Genomic DNA, 24,129 nt, shown 5'->3' with positions numbered 1-24,129 from the left:
TCATGAGTTAATGCACGGACAACATTTGATTGCCGACCGGCCGCCCGACCGACCACCCGACCGACCGCCCCCCCCGTACATCCCCAAATCAATAACCGAAATTTTTGTCACAAAAATTCGGTTAAAAATACACAAAATAATCTAGAAATCATGACTTTGATAAAGTACCACACATATGTTTACTTAACACATAAAAAAACTATGACATCTCAGACAAGACAACTAAGTGGATCTAATTATTCCTCTCCATACAGAAATCAAATAGACTTGACAACACTGAATCTGATAAAAAAAAAAATACCAACATGATACATTTTAATTTTTGCGGTCGTATAAAAATCTTGTTTGGCTGTGTTTTTAGATACTAGTAGTCTTTTTAATAATATTCTATGTATATGAGATAAATAGAATTGAGAATGGAAATGGGGAATGTGTCAAAGAGACAACAACCCGACCAAATAAAAAAACAACAGCAGAAGGTCACCAACAGGTCTTCAATGTAGCGAGAAATTCCCGCACCCGGAGGCGTCCTTCAGCTGGCCCCTAAACAAATATATACTAGTTCAGTGATAATGAACGCCATACTAATTTCCAAATTGTACACAAGAAACTAAAATTAAAATAATACAAGACTAACAAAGGCCAGAGGCTCCTGACTTGGGACAGGCGCAAAAATGCGGCGGGGTTAAACATGTTTGTGAGATCTCAACCCTCCCCCTATACCTCTAACCAATGTAGAAAAGTAAACGCATAACAATACGCACATTAAAATTCAGTTCAAGAGAAGTCCGAGTCTGATGTCAGAAGATGTAACCAAAGAAAATAAACAAAATGACAATAATACATAAATAACAACAGACTACTAGCAGTTAACTGACATGCCAGCTCCAGACTTCAATTAAACTGACTGAAAGATTATGATTTCATCATATGAACATCAGGCACAATCCTTCCCGTTAGGGGTTAGTATTAGTGTACTGTATGCCCTGGGGAATATCTAATTTTGGACCTAGATAGAAACTGGAATTCATTAGCCTAGGACTTATCACGATCTATTACAAATTGATTTTTTCATCACGCCGTTTACCATGTCGCAAGAAACGATATCAGGATGTGGTGTTTTAGTTGTTAGTTGCTATAGTCAAATGAGAAGCCATCACTCCACTAGGTTCAATTTCAGATGAAACATGTCCACGGGTCTGCGTATCAGTCCTCTCCGCTTGCCTAAGCCGATGACGTAGACTTTTTTTAACGACCAAAAATTAACTTGAAACACTATTCTGCGATTCAACTAAATGTATCTTGTTTACATAAACGAAATTATCCTTAATGAAAGACCAGGCATAGTGCTTCGAAAATGACTGCTCATATCCTCAGCCTTGTTATATTTGGATACTTCCGAGTTAAACTGCTGCTATTTTTTCTTTTGTCAAAATGATGTGGATGCTTGAGCATCTGAGCATACATGCAAGCTACGCCACTGGAAATCTATGAAATTTAAACACAAGGATTATGACCATAAAAGGAAGGTTGGGATTGATTTTTGGAGTTTTAGTCCCAACAGTTTAGGAATAAGGGACCCAAAAGGTCCAAAATTAAACTTTGTTTGAATTCATCAAAAATTGAATAATTGGGGTTCTTTGATATGCCGAATCTAACTGTTTATGTAGATTCTTAATTTTTTGGTCCCATTTTCAAATTGGTCTACATTAAGGTCCAAAGGGTCCAAAATTAAACTAAGTTTTATTTTAACAAAAAATGAATTCTTGGGGTTCTTTGATATGCTGAATCTAAACATGTACATAGATTTTTGATTATTGGCCCAGTTTTCAAGTTGGTCTAAATTGGGGTCCAAAATTAAACTTTGTTTGATTTCAACAAAAATTGAATTCTTGGTGTTTTTTGATATGCTGAATCTAAACATGTACTTAGATTTTTTATTATGGGTCCAGTTTTCAAGTTGGTCCAAATTGTGGTCCAAAATTAAACTTTGTTTGATATCAACAAAAATTGAATCCTTGGGGTTCTTTGATATGCTGAATCACAACCTGTATTTAGATTTTTGATTATAGGCCCTGTTTTCAAGTTGGTCCAAATTGCGGTCCAAAATTAAACTTTGTTTGATTTCAACAAAAATTGTATATATGGGGTTCTTTGATATATGCTTAATCTAACCATGTATTTAGATTATTTATGTTTGGGCCCGGTTATCTGATTAGTCCACATTGAGGTCTAAAGGGTCCAAAATTGAACTTTATTTGATTTCATCAAAAATTGAATTCTTCGGGTTCTTTGATATGCTGAATCTAACCATGTATTTAGATTTTGGATATTGGACCATAATAGGTAATGTCCAATTTAAAATTTAAAGTTTTTAAGTTTAAGTTCTTAGACCACATTCATTATGTGTCAGAAACCTGTGTTGTGTCAGTCAACTATTTAATCACAATCCAAATTCAGAGCTGTTTCAAGCTTGAATGTTGTGTCCATACTTGTCCCAATGTTCAGGGTTCGAACTCTGCGGTCGTATAAAGCTGCGCCCTGCGGAGCATGTGGTTTTGTATAGTAAGCATCATCATTTAATACCAGCCTATTATTTTAAACTAGGACATTAAAAAGCTTCATAAAGACATCCAACCAACTTCAATTGGAGACAAGACTGGCTCATGTTATTCAATACTTACATCCTCAGTTTCTCGGCTTAGAATAAAAAATGTATGCAGATTTACTACAACTTGCATGGCCGCATTTAAGAACAAGTCCAAACTGACAAATGATTAGGAATAATACAGTATTCAGGCCTCAAATATAACACACCTGTACACAGTGGCGGATCCAGGGGAGGGTTCCGGGGGTTTGACCCCCCCCCCCTTTTTTGACGATCAATGCATTTGAATGGGGATATATAGTTGGAACCCCCCCTTTTTTGTCCTTTGTTGGGACCCCCTGTTTACAACATATTGACGCAACAGTTAATTAGTGTATATCATTCATCTGGCAAAACATACAAAAATAGCTCTATACCAGCCTATAAATTGCTTATCAAACGATAGTCAGACAAGCAATGTGGTATACTGTTGCACTCTTTGGGACCCATGCACATCAGAAAATACAATAAACATATTCATATTGGAACAAGTGTGAAGAACAGCTACATGTTATCCCGGACACAAATCATTGAATGATTCTTGAATGCTTGACTTCCAGTGGCAAATATTTCAATACAGATCGATTTTAGTTCACAATTGCTATGCTTTACAAACTCTATATGTCTACCTCATAAATCCTTCAAAAAGGGAGATTAAAAACAAAGCTTCAAATTCTCATATAAACAATACAATTGCTATACCAACAAAAGAAAGACTCACTTAAAGCCAGTTGAAAACAAGACCAACAATTATACCGACAACTACAATGCAACTACGTGAATTTTCAAATGTAGTTCCTTTTGCCAGCAATATTGAATAAACACTCCAATAATAGGATTAGCCTTAAAGGATACACTCACACCTTGAAAAATGTAAAGAAAAAAAATTTGCCGAAAATCTAAGTTTATAAATATTGAAAATGAAAAGTTATAAACATAAAGCCAGTTTTGTCATTGCAAGCAATAGCGGATGTCATCCTCCCATTGCCACTAAGCGGCAGCCATTTCGAATTTGTTTAACAAGGAATGCACATAAATTCGTGACTATACAACTTTCTATTAATATTTTCAGAACATTTTGAGCATTTTTTATTTTTTTTTTATTTTTACTGTAGTTTCCATTGCAACATAGTAGTTCCAGTGATTGTCCAAATCATCCAAAACCAGTATATAGTGGACACCTAATTGTATTAAAATATGATGATTCTAAGTTTATGCATATCCCAATAATCCACTAAAACCAAAAACTGGAATTTTTCACATTTATTCGTTTCTTTGGTAACGGCAGACATTTTTTTTATGTTCTTAGACCTACTGCAACCTGAAATTTTGTGTTACTCATTATCAAACTATCATAAAGATTGGTTCCATTGGCTCCAAAAAACTGCCGGACAAAAATCATTGGAAGAAGAATAATGATAACAAAGAAACAGAGTGAAAACTAGCAATATGTCACCCGACATTGTCGATCGGGTGACATAATTATTAACTTAAAAGTAATCTAACTGGCAAATGTAGAAACAAAAGCGTATTTAAGACATGGTAACAATCAAATTCGCAGTGAATTTTTTTTTACAAAGTTCAAATTTTGACATTTAGAATCTTAAGATTTCGACATGAACTCGAAATTTTAACTTTAACTTTATTCCGACATTTGAACCCAAAATATCGAGCTTTTTTAAACTCAGTTTTTGTCTACTTTTAATCTCGATTACGAAATTTGAACTTTTTAAAACGGATAAATTTGGATTTTTCTCAGTATTGATACATTTGCGACTATCATGATTATATATCAGCAAGCGGAGAACCATAAACTTGATAAGCATTTTTTAATAAAGTAAACCATTTTAAAGAGTTTTTTTAAGTGCGGAAATCTTTTTTTGCGGAAGAATAAATGAAAAATGTTTCACGTACAGATATCTACATCAAGTCTGGACTTCAGATATATATATATGTGTATCAAAACAACCCCGCTATTCCAACACAAATATATTACAACATACTTTTATTCAACAGCATAATAGAGACAAGGGTTAATTGTTGTATTATCAGAATACCAAATTGTAGAGTTTAATCAACATTCAAGAAAAAGAACAAATATTTCAAATTCCCAAAACTTGAAAACTGAGCAGCTCATGAGTCGTTATGAATATGCATGGCATATTTCCACCTGCTTGGTTCACCATTGTTTTAACATGGCAAAGCCAGTGACTAGCGTTTGAGAAACCAAACAGGCCTCTAAACCCAACTGTAAAACAAGGGAAGCTAAATGTCCTCATATCTGACGATCCTATGAATGTGTCGTTGAAACTTAAAATATGGAATATCGGAAAACAACATTTTTTTCTGTCAACATGCATGTCCTTTCCAAATGCTAATCCATTCTTGCATTTAAGCCCTTCAGAGTGAAAAATTTCATATCATAATTTGAGAATAAAACCAATTTCTGAATAAATATTGTCAAAAAATGCACAATGGATGACCAGGCGCGTAGCTCCCTATACGCCAACACGCAGTTGCGTGCACATCGGTTCGGCATGCAAAAAAAATTATTGCAAAATTAAAAATTTATAAATCAAATTTTAAAGGAAATTAACACATATGTTGTCACTTTTTTGATTGATGAAATGTCATTAAATAACGGCATTTGGTTTCAAAATATAAGTTTTATTGGAGATCATGCATGACAAAATCGGACACTGTAACTTGTATCTTTCACAAGATTTGAATTTGTTATACTCAGTAGTTTCGGAGCACATTTTAAAGAGTACGGTTTATCTGTTTGGAATGAGATGTACCAATCGGCGTTAGCTTTAAACCCTTCGATATCGTTGAAATTATGCCAAGGCGATGTGTTCGAGGGACTACCAGAGCCACTCATCCTGCAAACACGCCAAAACAGTATTGGAAAGTCTCATTCAAAGTTTATTTTGCGTTTATATACCATATGATAATGGAACTGGAGAGTTGAGTCGCGTCTGGTATTATCAGAAAATCGCTTCTTTGTGCCGTATCTGCTTCCTCGTGTTGTAGGAAATATACAGATAATCTTTATTGCAAAAAACATGAAACCCTGACGGGTTAAAATATAACAAACGAACAAATCTCAACATTGTCTGAGACATACGAAACTGACCTGGTATGTAATTTTGACGAATTCAATTGGGAGGTTGCTCGATGGCAAACACGTACACTGGTTTATAACATCTCGCGAGTGCTACCGTGGTGATCTATCAGTGTACTACGTCTGTTGAAATCAAATGTACGATCAACAATGAACAATGACAGGTTATCATCGCTAGCATTACTGCATATTCAACGAGATTTCAGTGTGAATATTGACAAATAAATAGACCCGAAGAGCAGATTTTGGACAATTTTGAGAAAATTCTGTATCAGAAAAATGTGTAGTTTATGTTTTCAATTAACCATGATTTACTTTATTCAGAAGCTTTATGAATAGTTTTACATTCATAAATTGTTTATAAGTCCTATCTACATGTAGCTTCTCTTGCAACTGTCCTAGCCCAGTAGTCAACACTTCGGTGTTGACATGAATATCAATAATGTGGTCATTTTAATAAATTTCCAGTTTCAAAACTTTCATTTTTTCCAAAAACTAAGGATTTTCTTATCCCAGGCAAAGATTACCTTAGCCGTATTTGGCACAACTTTTCGGAATTTTGGATCCTCAATGCTCTTCAACTTTTTCATTGTTTGGCTTTATAAATATTTTGATATGAGCGTCACTGATGAGTCTTATGTAGACGAAACGCGCGTCTGGCGTACTAAATTATAATCATGGTACTTTTGATAACTATGACCGAAAACCGAAAAAAAAACATTTTCCTGCATAAAAGGGTCCCAAAATTTTTTCGCCTCGCTCCGCTCGGCGGTAGGTGCTTGCACATCGTTTCTTTCTAGCTACGCCCCTGATGACGCTTGAAAAATCGGTGCGTCGTGTATCCTCCTAAAATTGTACTATACTTATAAAAGTCGTCATATCTATATTTCCAAAGGTCAGTAAAAATTAAAAATTTAAAGTCGAAATTTCGAGTACGTTTATAATCGAAATTTTGACGTCGAAATTTTTAAATATATAAAAGGCAAAATTTCAAGTTAAATTCAAAACTTTGTGAAAGGAGTAGGTCCAGTACGACCGCCTTTTGGCCCCAAACCATAGCAGTTTACTTTTACATAATTTTTAAATGTAAACTTTTGGCTATTTATTGGAAAGTAGAATGCTTTTAATGACTTTTATTATGTTAGTTGCATTTGATGATATTACATAACTGTACATATAAAAAGTTTGAGAGTGAACGTGATTTGTGACAAAACCATCTGAAAAGTGACTGACCAAATCAGTTCAAATCTCTCACATAAACTTATTGAATCGACTGAAATAGACACTTAAGTGTTAAAAAAGTGTCCAAATTCTTCCATCAGATGAACCTGAAATTTGAGGCCAAAATCGGCCCTTACTGGCGGATCTACTGCTTTGACTGAAAGTTAAAATTTCGAGTTTGTCGAAATGTCAAAATTTCAACTTTGTTAAAAAGTTCACCACGGATTCTTTTTGAAAAAGTTGACCCATCTCGAGTCGTAGAGAGTTTAACATTCTCAGATCCGGACATCCTGGCATTTACATTTGTCAGGAGGTGATAAAATAAATATCGTTATTGAAAAATTGTGTCACTTGGTTTGTTTCCTTTCCCTCTTTTTGGCATTTCGTAACCGTGACTCAGCCAGCTGCTTAATTCTAAATGTTCTGTGTAGTGATTTGTTCATTTTCGTTTTACGTTCAAGAAGCTCTATGGCCCTATAATTGGATTTTTTTCTAGAATCAAAAATCAAATCACGTAATTTATAAATTGTTTTCTATTTTGGTTGGATATAAAAGTGAAATATTTGTCACTGGACGTCACACTATTAACCAATGTATTTTTATCTTTCATAAGATTTTGCACATTCTATAGACATGGTAATTTGAATAAAACTTTATGATTGGTTTACAATATGTTTGATTTTGTTTGAAAAGATATTCAAATGACTCAATCTGAACGTAACCGTTTCGGGGTTTAGAAAAGTAACTTCCGGTTTGTGGAAATTGTAAAAAAAAGTAATTTATCTGTTCATTCAAATGTTACTGTTTTACAGTAAATGTTAGTTTAACTGACGTATTTATTACTGACATCCACTTCTGTGGTAAGAGTAATAGCAGCATTAACATTATCTAATCGGTAAGTCTAGGATAGCACTATAAAACAACAATTTTCAGGCTAACTGCTGAGGCTAACTGTTACTCACATGCTCACAGGCACTTGTTTCTGTCAATATGGGGTTTTCTATCCATACCCGTACAAAAAGATCAAGTGTCTGTGCTGTTACTCACATCTCAGTTACATCAAGGATTTGTATAGTACTACTATACAAATCCTTGGTTATATTGTAATAACTGGCCAAACGGGTGTCTTTTACTTTGCTGCCACCACCTGTGTTTACAGGTACACAGGGAACCTCAATAGACTAGAATAAGCTTGTCTAAAACAGAGAATGGTTTAAACACAGGTGTTCTTTATATTACCAGACCAACAGGGTTAAAATACTTCTGACACATTAACTTTACTTTATATTTAACAAGAAACTCAAATTGCGAGAACAATATGGGTAAAGAATATTCAAATACGTAATAGTCTGTGTATCTAAACGCACTTTCTATCGTGTAGTTTATAGAACAGCATTACACTGTAAAATAGAGGCTGCACCTCTATAAGCTGGAATCGCATATAAACTAACACTCAAGAAGTGGAAACTTCCAGGGCAGTACCATCAGACTATTCCACAAATGAATATTATCTATCTGACAATCGAATAGTCTCTTGTCTCGGTCTAACAAGAAGATCTATTCTCTCACGAGACAGTGTAATGACAACAATCAGAGACCAGTTGGACAACTATGGTGTGTTATGTGTTTTCAGCAAGGAAAAGTAAGATAATTGTGAGCATCAAGATGTTTTATCAGTTAATTCACGAATTGTTCAGTAAACAATATTACACAGTTTTTATCTAAATTATTTGCTACAGTGTTCAACCAACTATTAAATATGCTATAACATTAACATATATTATATCTATGCCATCTTCTAATAAATTATACTTTAAAAATAACAGTACTTTGTTATATTATCTAATAGACTTCAGCCTCCTGGAGTAAGCACAGGAAGACAAACTTCAATCACTGAGATTGAGAGTAGTTAAACAGTAATTATTCTAGCTTCTTACAATTCTTAGCCTAACGAATATACAAAATTTACAAATATTCTCTCTGAATGCTGGAAAATCTCAGCAAACAGGATACTTAACAAAATGTCCTTAACAAAATGGGAGGGAAAAGGGGAATGGGGAAGGCATGTAACTTTAATCCGTTTACCTCAAAGAAACAGGTTAGCAAATGAAAGCTAGCCTGAATAAATAGACCAGCTATTTATATGTACATGTACAATTATATTAAATCCATTTTTGATTCTGATCTAAGTACTAGAATACTAGACTTATAGTGAACAGAAAACGTCCAAAAAGTTCTAAACTGCAGTAAAACTGCTTAGAATCTCATGAAATACAACTTCAGCGAATATTGAATAATCGACAGTATCAACTGACCGAAAATCTGGCAACATCTCTGTAGGTCTGACTAAGGAGGAAGAGCCCCTGACAAACAGGTGCAAGCTTTTTATACCCCGATGAAGCTATCGGGGTAACGAACGGTTCTTAACGGGGAAACGAACGGGGAACTGTTAACGGGCCTGACAAGAACGAAAATAATCCCCGATTGCTAGAATTAAGTACATTAGAACGTAAACAACATGTTTACGGAACATAAAAATCATCTTAGTACAATTTACAATCACAAACAATATAGTTTTAATACAATAATCTTGTAATAATCGATCTACAACCGCTATAGTATTCATACACTGTTCTACGCTTGTGGTACATAAAGTTCACCTGAGGTTTCACACAGGTCACCTCATTTGCATAATCAATACACACAAATCATTGTGCCGGAAATGGCGGTTGAAGTGAAAGTGAAAGTTAACTACATAAGTTATCTCAATTATACAACAATAAAAATGGTTTTACACTTGGAAAACGGATTACATAGAACACTGAAAGCATAATGAATTGAATTAAAAAGGTGAGAACCGGTGTCAAACTTTAAAATAGCCAAAAATTGAATGATAGCCGATAGCAGGTGCTCGACATGAAAATACACATGTCTTCCAAGGAATTTCGCATGGCCAAGTCATTACAATATTTTGATATTTAATTTTAGTGTTAACAAATAACATGCAATAAATAGAAATTTTCTGAAGAAAACCATAAAATTGATTTTAATGCATTTCAGGAGAAAAAAAAAGAAAAAAGAAAGACATTATGGTATTCATGGAATTTACTCATAGAATGACTTGTTGTTACGCATACATGCATATACAGGGTTCTCGTAAAGACGCGTATACGCATTCTGGATGCATGGCAATCGAGGTGGATGCGTCATTTTTTAAACCAATGAATCCCTGGGACGCGACCTAATTGTATCCCCTGAGTCCCAAGATAAGTGCTAGGAAAATAGTTAAACTTGTTATATATAATTCAATCTACACCAATTTAATAAGCATCTGTAGGCGAAACCAGGGGGGGCCCTGGGGGCAAATTTGGTTGCTTATATAGGGGATCCCTTAAGCGTGACTTGAGTGGGCCCCCCCTTAAAAAAAAATTAGGAAAATGGTGTAAATGGGAAGGGGTTAATTTGTAAAGTTATTCTATATTTTTTTTGGTTATTTTAGTCTAGTTAAGTATAAATATCTTAATCATTACTGGACCAAATATCCAGTTTATAACTAAAAAATCACCAATAAGAACAAAGAAAACTTCTTTTACTGAGTTTATTATTAAATAGTCCATTTACATTCCTCCTCCCCCCACCCCAAAGAAAAAAAAAAGAAAAACTACCTACCTTTAGACCCAGTCTTATATTTATGGCAGTCTGGCTTTGGCAAACCAACATTTTTTTTAAAATCTGGCTATACACCAAGAATTGATATTGACATACATGTATATAATAAAAACTACAAATCCAACAAGCATCGTTTTAGTTTTATTTCGTCATATTTCATTATTTTCAGACACAAAAAATTACATACTTCCTGGACTCATCAAAATCTTTTGGGACTCACCATTTTTAAAAGTGGTGAGTCCCAGGACTCACCTTGAAAAATTCCTAGTGAGAACCCTGATATATATATTTCATTTATATGTTGTTTAAATATATTACTGTCTGCAGGGGCCCACTGACTGCCTAAGAGGGGGCCCGCTCAGGTCATGCTTCAGTAATTCCCTATATATTAAATCAACCAAATTTTTACCAGAAAAGGAGGTGGCCTGGGCCCCCTCTAAATCCGCCTCTGGTCTGTACATGGATCATGCCTCTATTGTAGTCTTTCCAATAAATATCTAATTGAATTGAATTTAAGGTAATAAAAAGGGAAAACAGTGGCAGTGTTTACGCCACAAAATTTTCTATGAGTACAGACAAACTAAGTAATGCATCAAGGAAAGTGTTAAGGCATGGCAGGACCTAGATACAGTGTACATGTATATAAAAGTTATATGTTGTCTATGTTTCAGAAAAGTAAAGACTACTACCTTGATTTTGATGTGCATTTTTCCAGTCTGAAAAAGGTAGCAAGATATTAGATAAACAAACGCATACGTTTCATTTGATATAGTTCACTCAGTTACCATATTGGTTACACAGGTAAAATCATCTATTGTTTGCAGATGTCTGTTGTCCATCTATTGTCCATTTAAATCGGTACTACTCACAACATTATTTATATGAAGGGAGCTTCTCAAACCTCTTTCCCAACTTAGATTTTTTTGGCACCATCTGTGGGAATGGAAAAAAAAAATGAATAGTAATATCCAGAAAAGTTTTAAATTTTCTGAAACTCAAAATCTATACTGCATGTACTACATGTACTAAATCTAAAGACCCTTTTTTTTGTTCACCTAATAAACTTATACCGAAGAAAGCTACAAGTCAAACTTATATTAGGGTATATATACTTGTCAATGATAGAGTATACTGAAATTTTACCCTTTTACATCGATTACTGTTTCAGATAATAAGCAAATAGACAAATTAATAAGTTGCAGAACTATCGAATGCGATTTCCTTTAAGTCTTGTTATTATATGTCATATGTTACCTATTTGTACATGTTATAACTAATATAGGACAATGGTGTTGAATAAAATTTACTCCATTCCAGTACCTTTTGTTTTCCTTATAATTAATATTACCAATAATTGATAAGTTCCAGGTCGACGGGTTCAAACAGAAAGATTTTGAAAGCAGAGAAAACTGTGCATCTTATAATCAGCATGACTTTATCAGATGACAATACCAATACTAAAAATCTAGGCTAAAATAAGGCTTACATATAATTAGATACATTAATTCTGTCACTATCTAGACAATTCTTCTAAAAATGAAACACAATAAAAACACCATTGTACATTAACCAACAAACCAATTGCAATAAAGTATAAACTTACTAGAATATTCATTTCAGAAATAAAAGAAATGGCTGTTGTTGAGTTAGACCCTTTGTTTATAAAAGCTCACAGATTACTTCATTCTAAAGCAAAAGATTCCGGAGCCCAACTGAAGAAGCTATTGGATGATGTCATTGTAGAAAAGAAACGACAAAGGGTATTTTAAAATCTCAATTGTAATATTCAAATATATCACACAAAGTTATAAAATTAACACACTTTGATTTATAAAAAAATGTATTGTATTGCTAGAGGTATTACTGGGATAGATGAATCTTGTGTCACATTCAAAATTTATAGATTATAAAATAGCAATGGCCTTATTACTTGATTTCTTATACATATATTTGTCAAGATACATGTACCATTCCTATCTATATCAGACTTCTGGAAAAGTGGTGGTCTTAGGGATTTGACCAACGAAATTTTCAAAAGACCGGCATAAAGGAGTAGGTTCAGTAAGACCCTTTTTGGCCCCAAAATATATCAGTTTTACAAAATTGTTATAATGTAAACTTTGAGCTATTAATTGGAAAGAAGAATACTTCTACTACATAAATATGGACTGTTTTTGACAGTATAGTGCACATATATCGGGTACTAGCATCATTAAGTCATGCTAAATTACTGAAATCTTCACAATTTTAGCATTTGAGTTAAATTTAGACGATTTTCGTCTTGAATGGAAGTGGCTGCATTCGTGTTCATTCTTAATATTTAAATGTTAGTTGTATTTGCTGATAATACATAACATATATAAAGGTTGAGGGTGAACACAGATGCGTACACTTTCATTTTTGACCAAAACTACCTGAAAAGTGACATATTATGGCAAAATTGATAGATTTTTCATATTTAAGCTTGAATATGAGCATCTTAAAAGACTAAATCAGTTTAAATCTTTCACTCAATTTAATTGAATCCATTGAAGTAGACACTTAAGTGTTTAAAAAGTGTACAAAATCTTTCCTCAGATGAACCTGAAATTTGAGGCCAAAATGGGCCCTTACCGGACCTACTCCTTTAGTATTTTGCAAAAGAAATGATAGTGAGGACCACCATATGTGAAGACGTCTGACAAAAAGGGCCCAGATGCGGTAAAACATAATTTTTGCTATGACATTGCAAAGTTAACGCTGACGAGCACCTGCAAAAATATTTGTTTGCTGCTTAAAACAATATTCTTTCACTTATTATATCACATGTACAGCTTACCATGTGTGCGTAATTCGTAATTGTCTTCATTTATCAAAGTCTGCAACATTCATTTTAACACGATTCTGTATTTAAGCCTGTTCATATTATAAGTTACTTCCCTTGGGAAGCACTAATGACAGGACGGTTGACAGGATCAGATATAAATAGTCATAACTTTTTTGTTGTTCCATAGATTTATATATATTTGTAGACCTTAGAGATATTAAACTATATTTTTAAAATCAAACAAAATAAGTGAAAAAAAATATTTTTGAGCAAATGAAGTTGACCGGACGGATTTCACACTCGCCGATATATATCCAATAAGTCAACACCAAGTGTTAATATTTCTTTTGTTTTACAATATTTGTCCATGAAATTGAGGAATCTGTGAGATTTGTTTTACATTTCTAGCATTTAACACTCATTTGAGTTCACCAGATACCGAACCTTTTGATATGTTTTCCCTGAAAACATCTATGGCAGTTTTGTCATCTGACTTTATGTCATGTTCTATTTTTCTTATTAATACAGAAGGAGCAGTGCGCCTATACTCAGGGGGATGTGACTTTTTACTATTCCCCGCATGGCCAAAGGGTACGTTCACTGTTATATCTCCCTCTTAATGCACAAGTATTAAGCTTTTGTTACTTTTGAAACTTTTTCTACCATTTGTATTGTCTTTTGTTCCTGGTAATCATGGTAATTGGATTTTGTAAATTTGTTTTTTAACAACTATAGGTCACCGTACGGCCAAGTCAACATTTTGGGCTCAAAGTTTTTACAATAAAGTTTATATTTCGTATAATATATTTATTAATCTCACAGATTCATTAAATTCATGGCCAGCTGTTCTAAAATTAAAGAGCTATTAACACTTGTGTCGATCAGTTCAATATATTTAAAGATATATTTGTGAATGTTAATTCTGTCTGGTCAGAAAAACATTTTTTTTTACTTTAAAGTTTAAATTTTTGTATAATATATTTATTAATCTCCAAGATTCCTTAATTTCAAGGACAGATATGATAAAAATAAAAGTGATATCAACACTTGTGTCGATCAATATGTAGATTGTCAATTCAACTATATTTAAAGCATATATCGGCGAATGTGAATTCCCTCCGGTCAACTTTTTTTAAAGAAAAACATTTTTTGCTATAAAGTTTATATTTTCATATCATATCTTGATTAATCTTGTAGACTTCTTAGTTTCATGAAAAAATATGGCAAAACAAAAAAAATATTAACACTTTAAATTAAAGCTTCTTGGACAAACAGATTACATGTACATATGTATTATGTGATTTATTATTAAAGGCTTTATTTTCATAACATCTCAATCAAGTTAAGTGTTAACATATTTCACACAAAACACCACATGTTGTCTTTTGAAAATAAAAATAAATTTATGCCTTATACATGTATTTTTTAAAAACAGTTTTGACTTTATCTAAAGTGTCTTCAAAGGTATTGTTCTATTCTGTTTTTAAGTCATCAACTGGGGAGAGCAAGTCTAGCAGTAAATCATCATCTTCATCTTCCCATAAAACAGATCTAGATAGACAGAAATCACACAAATCTGATCATGATAGAGAGAAAAAAAGAGAGGCTGAAAAAAGAACCTTAGAGAAGGTATGTTGTACCAAATTCTTAAACTTTTTGTGAAGTAATGAAGATATTTTCTGTAATTGTTTTATATTTTGTACTCACAACTGTTATCCAAAACATGTTGTGTTATTTTTATAATTGCACTGTTTTCATGCATTCAATGATATTTGGTGCTGCTTCAAAGTTTGGAGCACTACAGGTTACTGGAACATTTTCCTTGAATCATTACTAAATGTAAGCTTAGTCGAACTATATTTTTATTATGTATGGAGTTATATATTTGTTATGTATGGAAGAAAATTGCTAAAAGATATATCATTGTCAGGTGAAAAAAGAACCCAGGGATCCTGATGACGACGTAATAATAATACCAGAAAAGAAAGCTCGTCATTCTTCCCCACAGCCTCCTAGCAAACCAAAAAAAGATCATCTCCAGCCAGAAGGTTTGCCATCTTTGTCAAGACCAAAGAAAGAGTCACCACAACCTGGACGTAGCCCACTACACGATGTAAGAATAAAAGAAGAAGTAAAAGAGGAAAAACAAAAGCATGAGAAGAAGAGTAAGGAGGAAGATATGGATGCTGATGAATTTGCTTTTGGTTTGGGAATTTCATGTGTTGTCTGCAAGTAAGTTTAATATTTTTTTATATTTAATTCAAATGATCAAGTTGACATCTTTAGATGATTGCTCATCTGTAATTAAAAAAAATCCTTACTTTTATTTCTTCAATATTTATGGTGTACTCATTTTCATGGATATGATAGTAATACTGAGAAATACATCAGTATTTGAAATATTAGGATATTTCTGCTCAATTTGTATAATAAAAAGGCAAAATAATGGTATCTTTCCACTGAATCAGACACTAATTCTTACATAATAATCTCTAATTGACAGGTCATTTGATGTGACATCCAGAAATCAGTTGGTAGAATGTCAGGAATGCCATAGTTTATATCACCAGGTATACTGAACTTTTATGCCAGATTTTGTGGTGATATAGAGAGATTTTTTTTTTTCTGTTAAACATCCCTTTTCTAGAGATGAAAATACAACTTTATATTATGTTATTACAATTATACTGTTAGACACACTATTTTTTTCTGAAGCCTGGTTTGTCGCAAGGATTTGTATACTGAACAAAATCTTGATTGTCCGTAAACTTATTACTGCTGTATAAATAACTTAGCATTTTAAGACTTCTGATGCAATCTAAGTAGATATAAGAAGATGTGATATGAGTGCCAATGAGACAACTCTCCATCCAAGTCATAATTTATAAAAGTAACCCATTATAGGTCAAAGTACAGTCTTCAACACGGAGCCTTGGCTCACATGGAACAGCAAACTATAAAAGGCCCCAAAAATTAATTGTGTTAAACCATTCAAACAGGAAAACCAATGGTCTAATCTATTTAAAAACGAGAAACACTTTTGAACCACAAGGTTCGTTAATCTGAAAATTAATTCTGTGACTTTCATTATAAAGTGCCTTCCCTATGTTCCAGGTATGTTTTATATATATAATAATACCAAGCCATAGTTAAAGCAAAGGCAGTTATTGTCAGTTCCTTAAGAGTAACGTATTCCTTCACTGTTTCAACAATTATTTTACTAGTAAAATTATTTGCATGAAAACTTTGATAACCTGAAATTGAATATTTATGAGATTCTGATTTTAGAATATTTTACAAAGAGAAACATCAAACTTGGTCCCAGTTTACACAAGCAAAGTGTATTGTATGGTATCTGGCAATAATTGTGATAAATCAAATCAAATCAAATCAAATATATTTTATTGTTAATCAAAGGGCCCACAAGGAGCAGAACAATCAACATTAATTACATACAAATGATTACAAGTGATTCAATATGATTAAGACACAATGTTATAAAAAAAAATTTTTAAGACAAGTAGAAGAATACAACAAGCACAGTGTCTAATAATATAACTAGGTTAAGAAAAGGGGGGTCACTGGGCATTACTATATCTATATATCATTTAAGGAAACTTTCCTATATGAGGATAAATTTTCCAATAATTCTCCGAGTTTCTGGAGTATGAAAATATCTTCAGAAGACATTAGCCAAATTAATTGTGATTTAATATCTAAACCACTAAAATTTTTAAACCGTTGTTTTATTTCATTTAAAAAGTTGAAACGAATATTTGAAAGTTTGTGGCACTGAAGAAGAAAATGAATTTCATCCTCAACCTCAGTACCACACAATTTACAGATACGTTCTGACACTGTCAGATTTTTGTACCTCCCCCTCTCAATCTCTAAATCGTGAGCACTGATACTGAATTTCGTTAAGTAATTTTTATATCTAAAATTTTCCAGCAAAAGGTAATTTTCTAAGCAAAATCTGCTGTTAAAAAGTCTATAAGTTCTAAGCTTGTTTCCATATAGTTTATTGCCTCTGAAATCATTATTAAGCTCAGTTTGCCATATTAAATCATATTTTGATTGCATCTTTTTGCATAAATAGTTTATTAACTTTGTCTTTAAACTAAGTGCATAATTTTCATTCATGCTAAAGTATTTGAATAAAGTTTGAATACTTATATACCAGCTCTTTTTCTGCTCATCTTTTTAATAATAAATCATCAGATTTTTTTTAAACGTATATAGTATTTAAACATATTTAATAAAACATTATAAGTGCATTAAACATGTATTGTAAAAGGGGATCATAAATTAAAAGGCAACAGAATAAAATTCTTCTCAACCCATGTTCCTTAAGACTTGCACAATCCTTACATTTGGTTTAAGAGTGAACTACTTGTTCTTTATTGGAGTTATTTCCCCTGGTATCTAAATTTTGAAAACCTAAGATTATTATTTAGAACAAATAACATTGCTTTGATATAATGCATAAATAATCAGTATAAAAAACAAATATATGAGAATAATCTCCCTTTATTTTCCTTGTGATAGAGATTTAAGATAGTAAAAGAAATAAGCAAAAGGAGACACTTGAAGAATTATTAAACTTGTAAAATGCTTAGAAATTACATTATTTTTTCCTAAACGAATCGTAAATCTGTTAGGGTTTTTGAAATGTGTGAAGAAGAAAGTATAAATAAATACTTAAGCAATTGTTTCATTTGTTTTGTTTGGATGCAAGGTCATACTTTTACATATCTTGTTTGAAGACATTTGTGTTATATATTTTGTAACACAATAATATTTGACTGCCATATTGAGTTATTTAACTCATTGGCATTGCTGGGTATATGTGAAGTTACTTAAATGCAATCTCATGTGTAAGGAAAATTCCTGTTGTAAGGGGAGTAATTTTATGCAACTTTCAGTGTTATGGAAATTTTGTTGGGATTTTTTTGCATTTGTTACAGAAACTATAGAGACAGACAATTTTCAACTAAATACAGTCTTATTATTATCATTACTACTGAACTAGTACATATTTTTGTTTAGGGGCCAGCTGAAGCTTGCCTCCAGAATCTTGCTATATTGAATACCCATTGGTGGCTTTCATCTGTTTTCTGCTCTTCGATCGGGTCATGGACTTGATAGGATAAATTTCTAGTTTAGATTGGGCTAGACTCTTGGTTTAAGGAAGTAGAAGTCAAATCAACATGAAACTTGATATACATTCAATACTAATTGAACTTTTAATAAACATCCTAATTGAGGGTTAACTGACCATGGAAAAGTAAAATTTCAAGCAGGGCATTGTATCCTTGATTGTCACATTGTCATGTTTATATTACTATGAATTCATAATTATTCATGCGCTATTCATATTGTAGATTTTTGGGATACAGTTTTACCACAAGTTTTAGCAATCAGCAAAATACAAATATATTACAGCTTGTATACCGAACTTTTTAAATGTTAAAATCAAGTTTCTAGAAAAAGTTATGACAGACAAAAATGTTAGCTATTTTTCAAGAGTTAATATTTTTTTTCCCTATTTCAGGAGTGTCACAAACCTCCAGTTACAGAGCAAGATGTAAATGATCCTAGATTTGTTTGGTACTGTTGTAAATGCTCTAAAAATATGAAGAAGATGGTGAGTAAAATAAACATGGGAATAAAAGGAAATGTGTAGTTCACATCAAGGATAGAGCAAGTCAACAACAACAAAAACACAATAGACATCTATTATTTTGTTTAGTTTTAACTGCACCTTTTAAAAAAATTAAAGTAAAAGAAAAGAAATAAAAGGTTGTTAGATACTTGCACAACACTTGTTTATTCTCATGTATGCTGTCAGATGCCTCTGTCTAAATTCATAAAGGTAGATTGATATGTTCCCTATATGCATCTATGATTTATAGAATCTTTATAATTTTTTATTATACGACCGCAAAATTTGAAAAATTTTTCGTCGTATATTGCTATCACATTGGCGTCGTCGTCGTCCGAATACTTTTAGTTTTCGCACTCTAACTTTAGTAAAAGTGAATAGAAATCAATGAAATTTTAACACAAGGTTATGACCACAAAAGGAAGGTTGGGATTGATTTTGGGAATTTTGGTTCCAACATTTTAGGAATAAGGGGCCAAAAAGGGCCCAAATAAGCATTTTCTTGGTTTTCGCACTATAACTTTAGTTTAAGTGAATAGAAATCTATGAAATTTTGACACAAGGTTTATGACCACAAAAGGAAGGTTGGGATTGATTTTGGGAGTTTTGGTTCCAACAGTTTAGGAATTAAGGGCCAAAAAAGGGCCCAAATAAGCATTATTCTTGGTTTTCGCACAATAACTTTAGTATAAGTAAATAGAAATCTATGAAATTTAAACACAAGGTTTATGACCATAAAAGGAAGGTTGGGTTTGATTTTGGGAGTTTTGGTCCTAACAGTTTAGGAATAAGGGGCCCAAAGGGTCCAAAATTGAACTTTGTGTGATTTCATCAAAAATTGAATAATTGGGGTTCTTTGATATGCCGAATCTAACTATGTATGTAGATTCTTAATTTTTGGTCCCGTTTTCAAATTGGTCTACATTAAGGTCCAAAGGGTCCAAAATTAAACTTAGTTTGATTTTAACAAAAATTGAATCCTTGGGGTTCTTTGATATGCTGAATTTAAAAATGTACTTAGATTTTTAATTATTGGCCTAGTTTTCAAGTTGGTCCAAATGGGGGTCCAAAATTAAACTTTGTTTGATTTCATAAAAAATTGAATAAATGGGTTCTTTGATATGCCAAATCTAACTGTGTATGTAGATTCTTAATTTTTGGTCCAGTTTTCAAATTGGTCTACATTAAGGTCTAAAGGGTCCAAAATTAAACTAAGTTTGATTTTAACAAAAATTAAATTCTTGGGCTTATTTGATATGCTTTATTTAAATATGTACTTTGATTTTTGATTATGGGCCCAGTTTTTAAGTTGGTCCAAATCAGGATTCCATATCAAGTATTGTGCAATAGCAAGAAATTTTCAATTGCACAGTATTGCACAATAGCAAGAAATATCTAATTGCACAATATTGTGCAATAGCAATTAATTTTCAATTGGAGTTATCTTTCTTTGTATAGAATAGTAGTTGATAATATATGTTGGAAATTTGCCAGACATGACTATGATGTCATTTTCTATTTTTATTTGCCAATAACTTTATGTAAATAACTTCATTGGAAATTTGCCAATATAAAATGTTGCTGATGAAGCTTTTTTTCCTTATCTTATCTAAAATGTTTTTAGATAATGTATGTTGGACATTTGCCAGACATGACTATGATGTCATTTTCTATTTTTATTTGCCAATAACTTTATGTTAATAACTTCATTGGAAATTTGCCAATATAAAATGTTGCTGATGAAGTTTTTTTTTATTGTTTTATACAATAAACAATGTATATTCACTTTTACTACCAACCAATCTTTACCATTCAGTGATAACAAGCACTTTATTTTACATTTTAATATTTTATGATGTATTTAAAGGAGTAGTTATTGTTGCAAACTCCATTAGAAATTTGAATTGATATCAGTTTTGGAAAAAGGGAAACAGGGATGTGAAAAAAGGGGGGGGGGGGTTAAATTTTTCTCATTTCAGATTTCATAAATAAAAAGAAAATTTCTTCAAACATTTTTTTGAGAGGATTAATATTCAACAGCATAGTGAATTGCTCAAAGGCAAAAAAAAACTTTTAAGTTCATTAGACCACATTCATTCTGTGTCAGAAACCTATGCTGTGTCAACTATTTAATTTTAGATTTAAAAAGTTTGAAGAAGAAATCTTTAATTGATTTGTAAAATCTTGACATTTGTTTTGTGTAAAAAAAAAACCATGTAATGTTAAAAATTTGATCACAATCCAAATTCAGAGCTGTATCACGCTTGAATGTTTTGTCCATACTTGCCCCAACTGTTCAGGGTTCGACCTCTGCGGTCGTATAAAGCTGCACCCTGCGGAGCACCTGGTTAGAAGACATGAATGAAGATAAACTATTTTTATCATGAATACAAAATAATTATTTCTTACAAAACATATCTTATTTTAATGAATGAATGAATTAAGATAGAACAATGGTATGAATGCTCATTTCTTGGAAATTTTGTAAGTCAAAGGTCAAAGTTTGAAATATATTTCATGTATCTGTGTTGCTCAAAATAGTAAAAAAAAACTTATTTATTGTCTTATATTTTACAGAACAATTTTTTTTCTAAGTTTAGTATTTTTGTATCTCAAAAGTTTATTATACAAATACAAGTTTTATTTGAAAAGGTTCAGTCAAAGACTACAAAGACCAAACAACCAAACATATCATCAGAAAAAGATTCTACAGCATCCAGTAACAAAACTGCAAAGTCTGATCCAACTTCATTGTTTAGTTTTAGACGAGTAGATCCAAAGGTAGGTTGTTTAGAATTGGAGCTTTATCATGTAAAACATCTTTTTATGGAAATCCTTTGAAATAAATGAAGGTTGTGTTTACTAACACAGAAAACTACAAATTTGTATGCTTTTCTTGCAATCTAAAATCTCCAGTCTCACAGGAACTTGCTCATTCTCTCATTATGTTAATAAAAATAATTTGTTCTAACTTTTCAATTTTGCTAATTAAGGATAAAAAAGGAAAATTCATAAGTGCCTTCAGGCTGTTTCTATAATACTATCAAGTGACCATATTCTTTAACCCATGACATTGATGTAAAATAGGAATCAACCTCGCATGGGGTATCATTTATTTGAGTTTGGTTGTAAACTTCTATAAGAAAAATTGCAAACATACTGACAAATATACAACCTTATCCCTGCTATAGCTTTGTTTCATGGAATTGTTAAAGATCTTTATTTTCTATTGATTTACTGTACAGTAGTCTATTCAGAGAAGCAATCCTTGATTACATGTAGAATTTAAAAAATTACATGTGAAATAACAATCTCAAGACTTTAAAGGTTAAGAAAGGGATCATCATCTACAGGTGGCAGTATGGTCTTTTACAAATGTGGAAGGCCATAATGCATGTTATAAAAGGGTCATTGAAACTATAAGACAAATAGATATGGAAAACTAATATTTTACATTTGAAAAAAATATCAGTTGATATAAGCCAAACTCACAAATTGGTAGAAAAAAAAGAGCGACAGGAAATGCTGGCACAAGAGTATTTAATGTTCAGATTTTTTAAATTGTAAACATTATGATTAACTAATCTTTAAAATGTTACATTACCAATAAACCATGATCTTTGTAAGTTAATACTTACTAAAAAATTATTATAATAATTAATAGAATAGTTATGTATTTTACTAATATTACTTCTTTACTTTGTTTATCACCTCTTATTTCTTACAAATAATAAATATTTTACAGGTATCAACAAGCAAAGATCAGTCCAACAATGCTGGTGCTAAACCTCTTTCTGGTCTGGCTAGTCTAGCTGCAAACCTTTCAGGAAAATCAGAGCAGTCCAAGTCGTCTAGCCAGACAGGGAAGACAGAGCAGTCCAAATCTTCCAGCCAATTAGGAAAGTCAGAACAATCTAAATCTTCGAGCCAATCAGTGAAGTCAGAGCAATCAAAATCTTCCTTGGGAAAATCAGACTCATCAAAGTTTGGAAGTCAATTAACAAAATTAGATCAGGTCAAAACTAGCCAGTCTGCAAAATCTGATGGATCAAAGTCCTCTAGTCAGTCAAAAAATATTTTCTCTAAATTTGACCAAATGGAAAAAGTGTCTCTTCTAAGTGGAGCTAAGTTTTCTGGGAAAGCTGAATCTTCCAAGTCAACTGTTACTCCTAAATTAGACTTCATGAAGACATTATCCTCAAAATTGTCTCCAGACACTATTAAAGCAAGTATGAAACCTAGCATACCAAAGCCAGAACAAAGTAAACCAGGAACCAGTAGTTCAAGTAAATCTAGTATGATGGCAGCACCATCTAAATCTCATCAACCACAAGGTGGCGCTAGTGCTGTTGTTAATGCAGAAAAGAAACTACAAATGATGAAGAAAAAAGCAGCAGCTAAATTGCAGGAAAAAAGGACTTCATTAAAATAAAAACAAATTATTCAAATTTCAATAAATATTATGTTACAACATGTTATTTTGGTAGATGTGAAGATTTGTTATTTTCTACTGGATAAAGGTCATGTTGATATTTGAGTTTCAATAGATATTTCTTTTATGTTATTCAGAGGTATGACATGTTAATCTATATAACTTCCATAAGAAGTTTGAAGGTAAATTGAAACTTTATGGTTTTGCATGACCAATCAATCGGTACTATTTAAGCTCACTGGGCCTAAGGGTTAGGGTAAAATTAAAATAAAACAAGCAAATAAAGTTAATAAACAAAAAAATGTATTAATTTTTCTATTTTGAAGACTCATCTAGCATGACATGGGGTTTTCTGCATTCACATTTTTTACCCTTATTTAACTCATCTGGTCCAAAGGGGCAATGTGAGAATTTCTCATCTATTGGCATCAGTCATTTGTCTTCCATTGTCTGTCTTTCATCCTTGTAACTTTTAGATAATTTTCTCTGAACTATTAGACCAATTGAAACCAAACTTGACCAAAATAAATCTTGTGATATCTAGCTTAAAACTTTATTCCACCTA

The 24,129-nt window shown here is 32.2% G+C and overlaps 1 protein-coding gene across 4 annotated transcripts; it reads left to right on the top strand.

The window, feature by feature from the left end:
• Window positions 1-7,735: 7,735 nt before the first annotated feature.
• Window positions 7,736-23,696, top strand: LOC143082761 (integrator complex subunit 12-like). 4 transcript variants are annotated; one of them, XM_076258609.1, is made up of 10 exons: window positions 7,749-7,887; window positions 11,333-11,386; window positions 12,282-12,421; window positions 13,996-14,058; window positions 14,956-15,096; window positions 15,398-15,699; window positions 15,971-16,037; window positions 19,022-19,114; window positions 21,785-21,913; window positions 22,878-23,696. In XM_076258609.1, exons 3-10 carry the CDS (start codon window positions 12,293-12,295, stop codon window positions 23,562-23,564), a joined length of 1,611 nt encoding a protein of 536 aa, XP_076114724.1. In that variant the 5' UTR covers window positions 7,749-7,887; window positions 11,333-11,386; window positions 12,282-12,292; the 3' UTR covers window positions 23,565-23,696. The 4 variants fall into 4 exon arrangements, with proteins under 4 accessions (XP_076114726.1, XP_076114724.1, XP_076114725.1 ...); XM_076258611.1 differs by lacking the exon at window positions 13,996-14,058 and having other exon boundaries at window positions 7,736-7,887; window positions 11,333-11,462; XM_076258610.1 differs by lacking the exon at window positions 11,333-11,386 and having other exon boundaries at window positions 7,751-7,887.
• The last annotated feature ends 433 nt before the right edge of the window (window positions 23,697-24,129 follow it).

Source organism: Mytilus galloprovincialis, chromosome 7, assembly GCF_965363235.1.
Source record: "Mytilus galloprovincialis chromosome 7, xbMytGall1.hap1.1, whole genome shotgun sequence".
NCBI lineage: Eukaryota > Metazoa > Mollusca > Bivalvia > Mytilida > Mytilidae > Mytilus > Mytilus galloprovincialis.
The sequence above is the reverse complement of the archived record's forward strand: the minus strand, read 5'-3'. Positions and strand labels throughout refer to the sequence as shown.

Excerpts from the sequence above, each read along its gene's own strand:
- LOC143082761 (XM_076258609.1), top strand. The coding sequence starts at position 12,293 with ATGGCTGTTGTTGAGTTAGACCCTTTGTTTATAAAAGCTCACAGATTA. Across the intron at positions 12,422-13,995 it reads TAGAAAAGAAACGACAAAGG|AAGGAGCAGTGCGCCTATAC; the intron begins GTATTTTAAAAT and ends TTATTAATACAG. Across the intron at positions 16,038-19,021 it reads GCCATAGTTTATATCACCAG|GAGTGTCACAAACCTCCAGT; the intron begins GTATACTGAACT and ends TCCCTATTTCAG.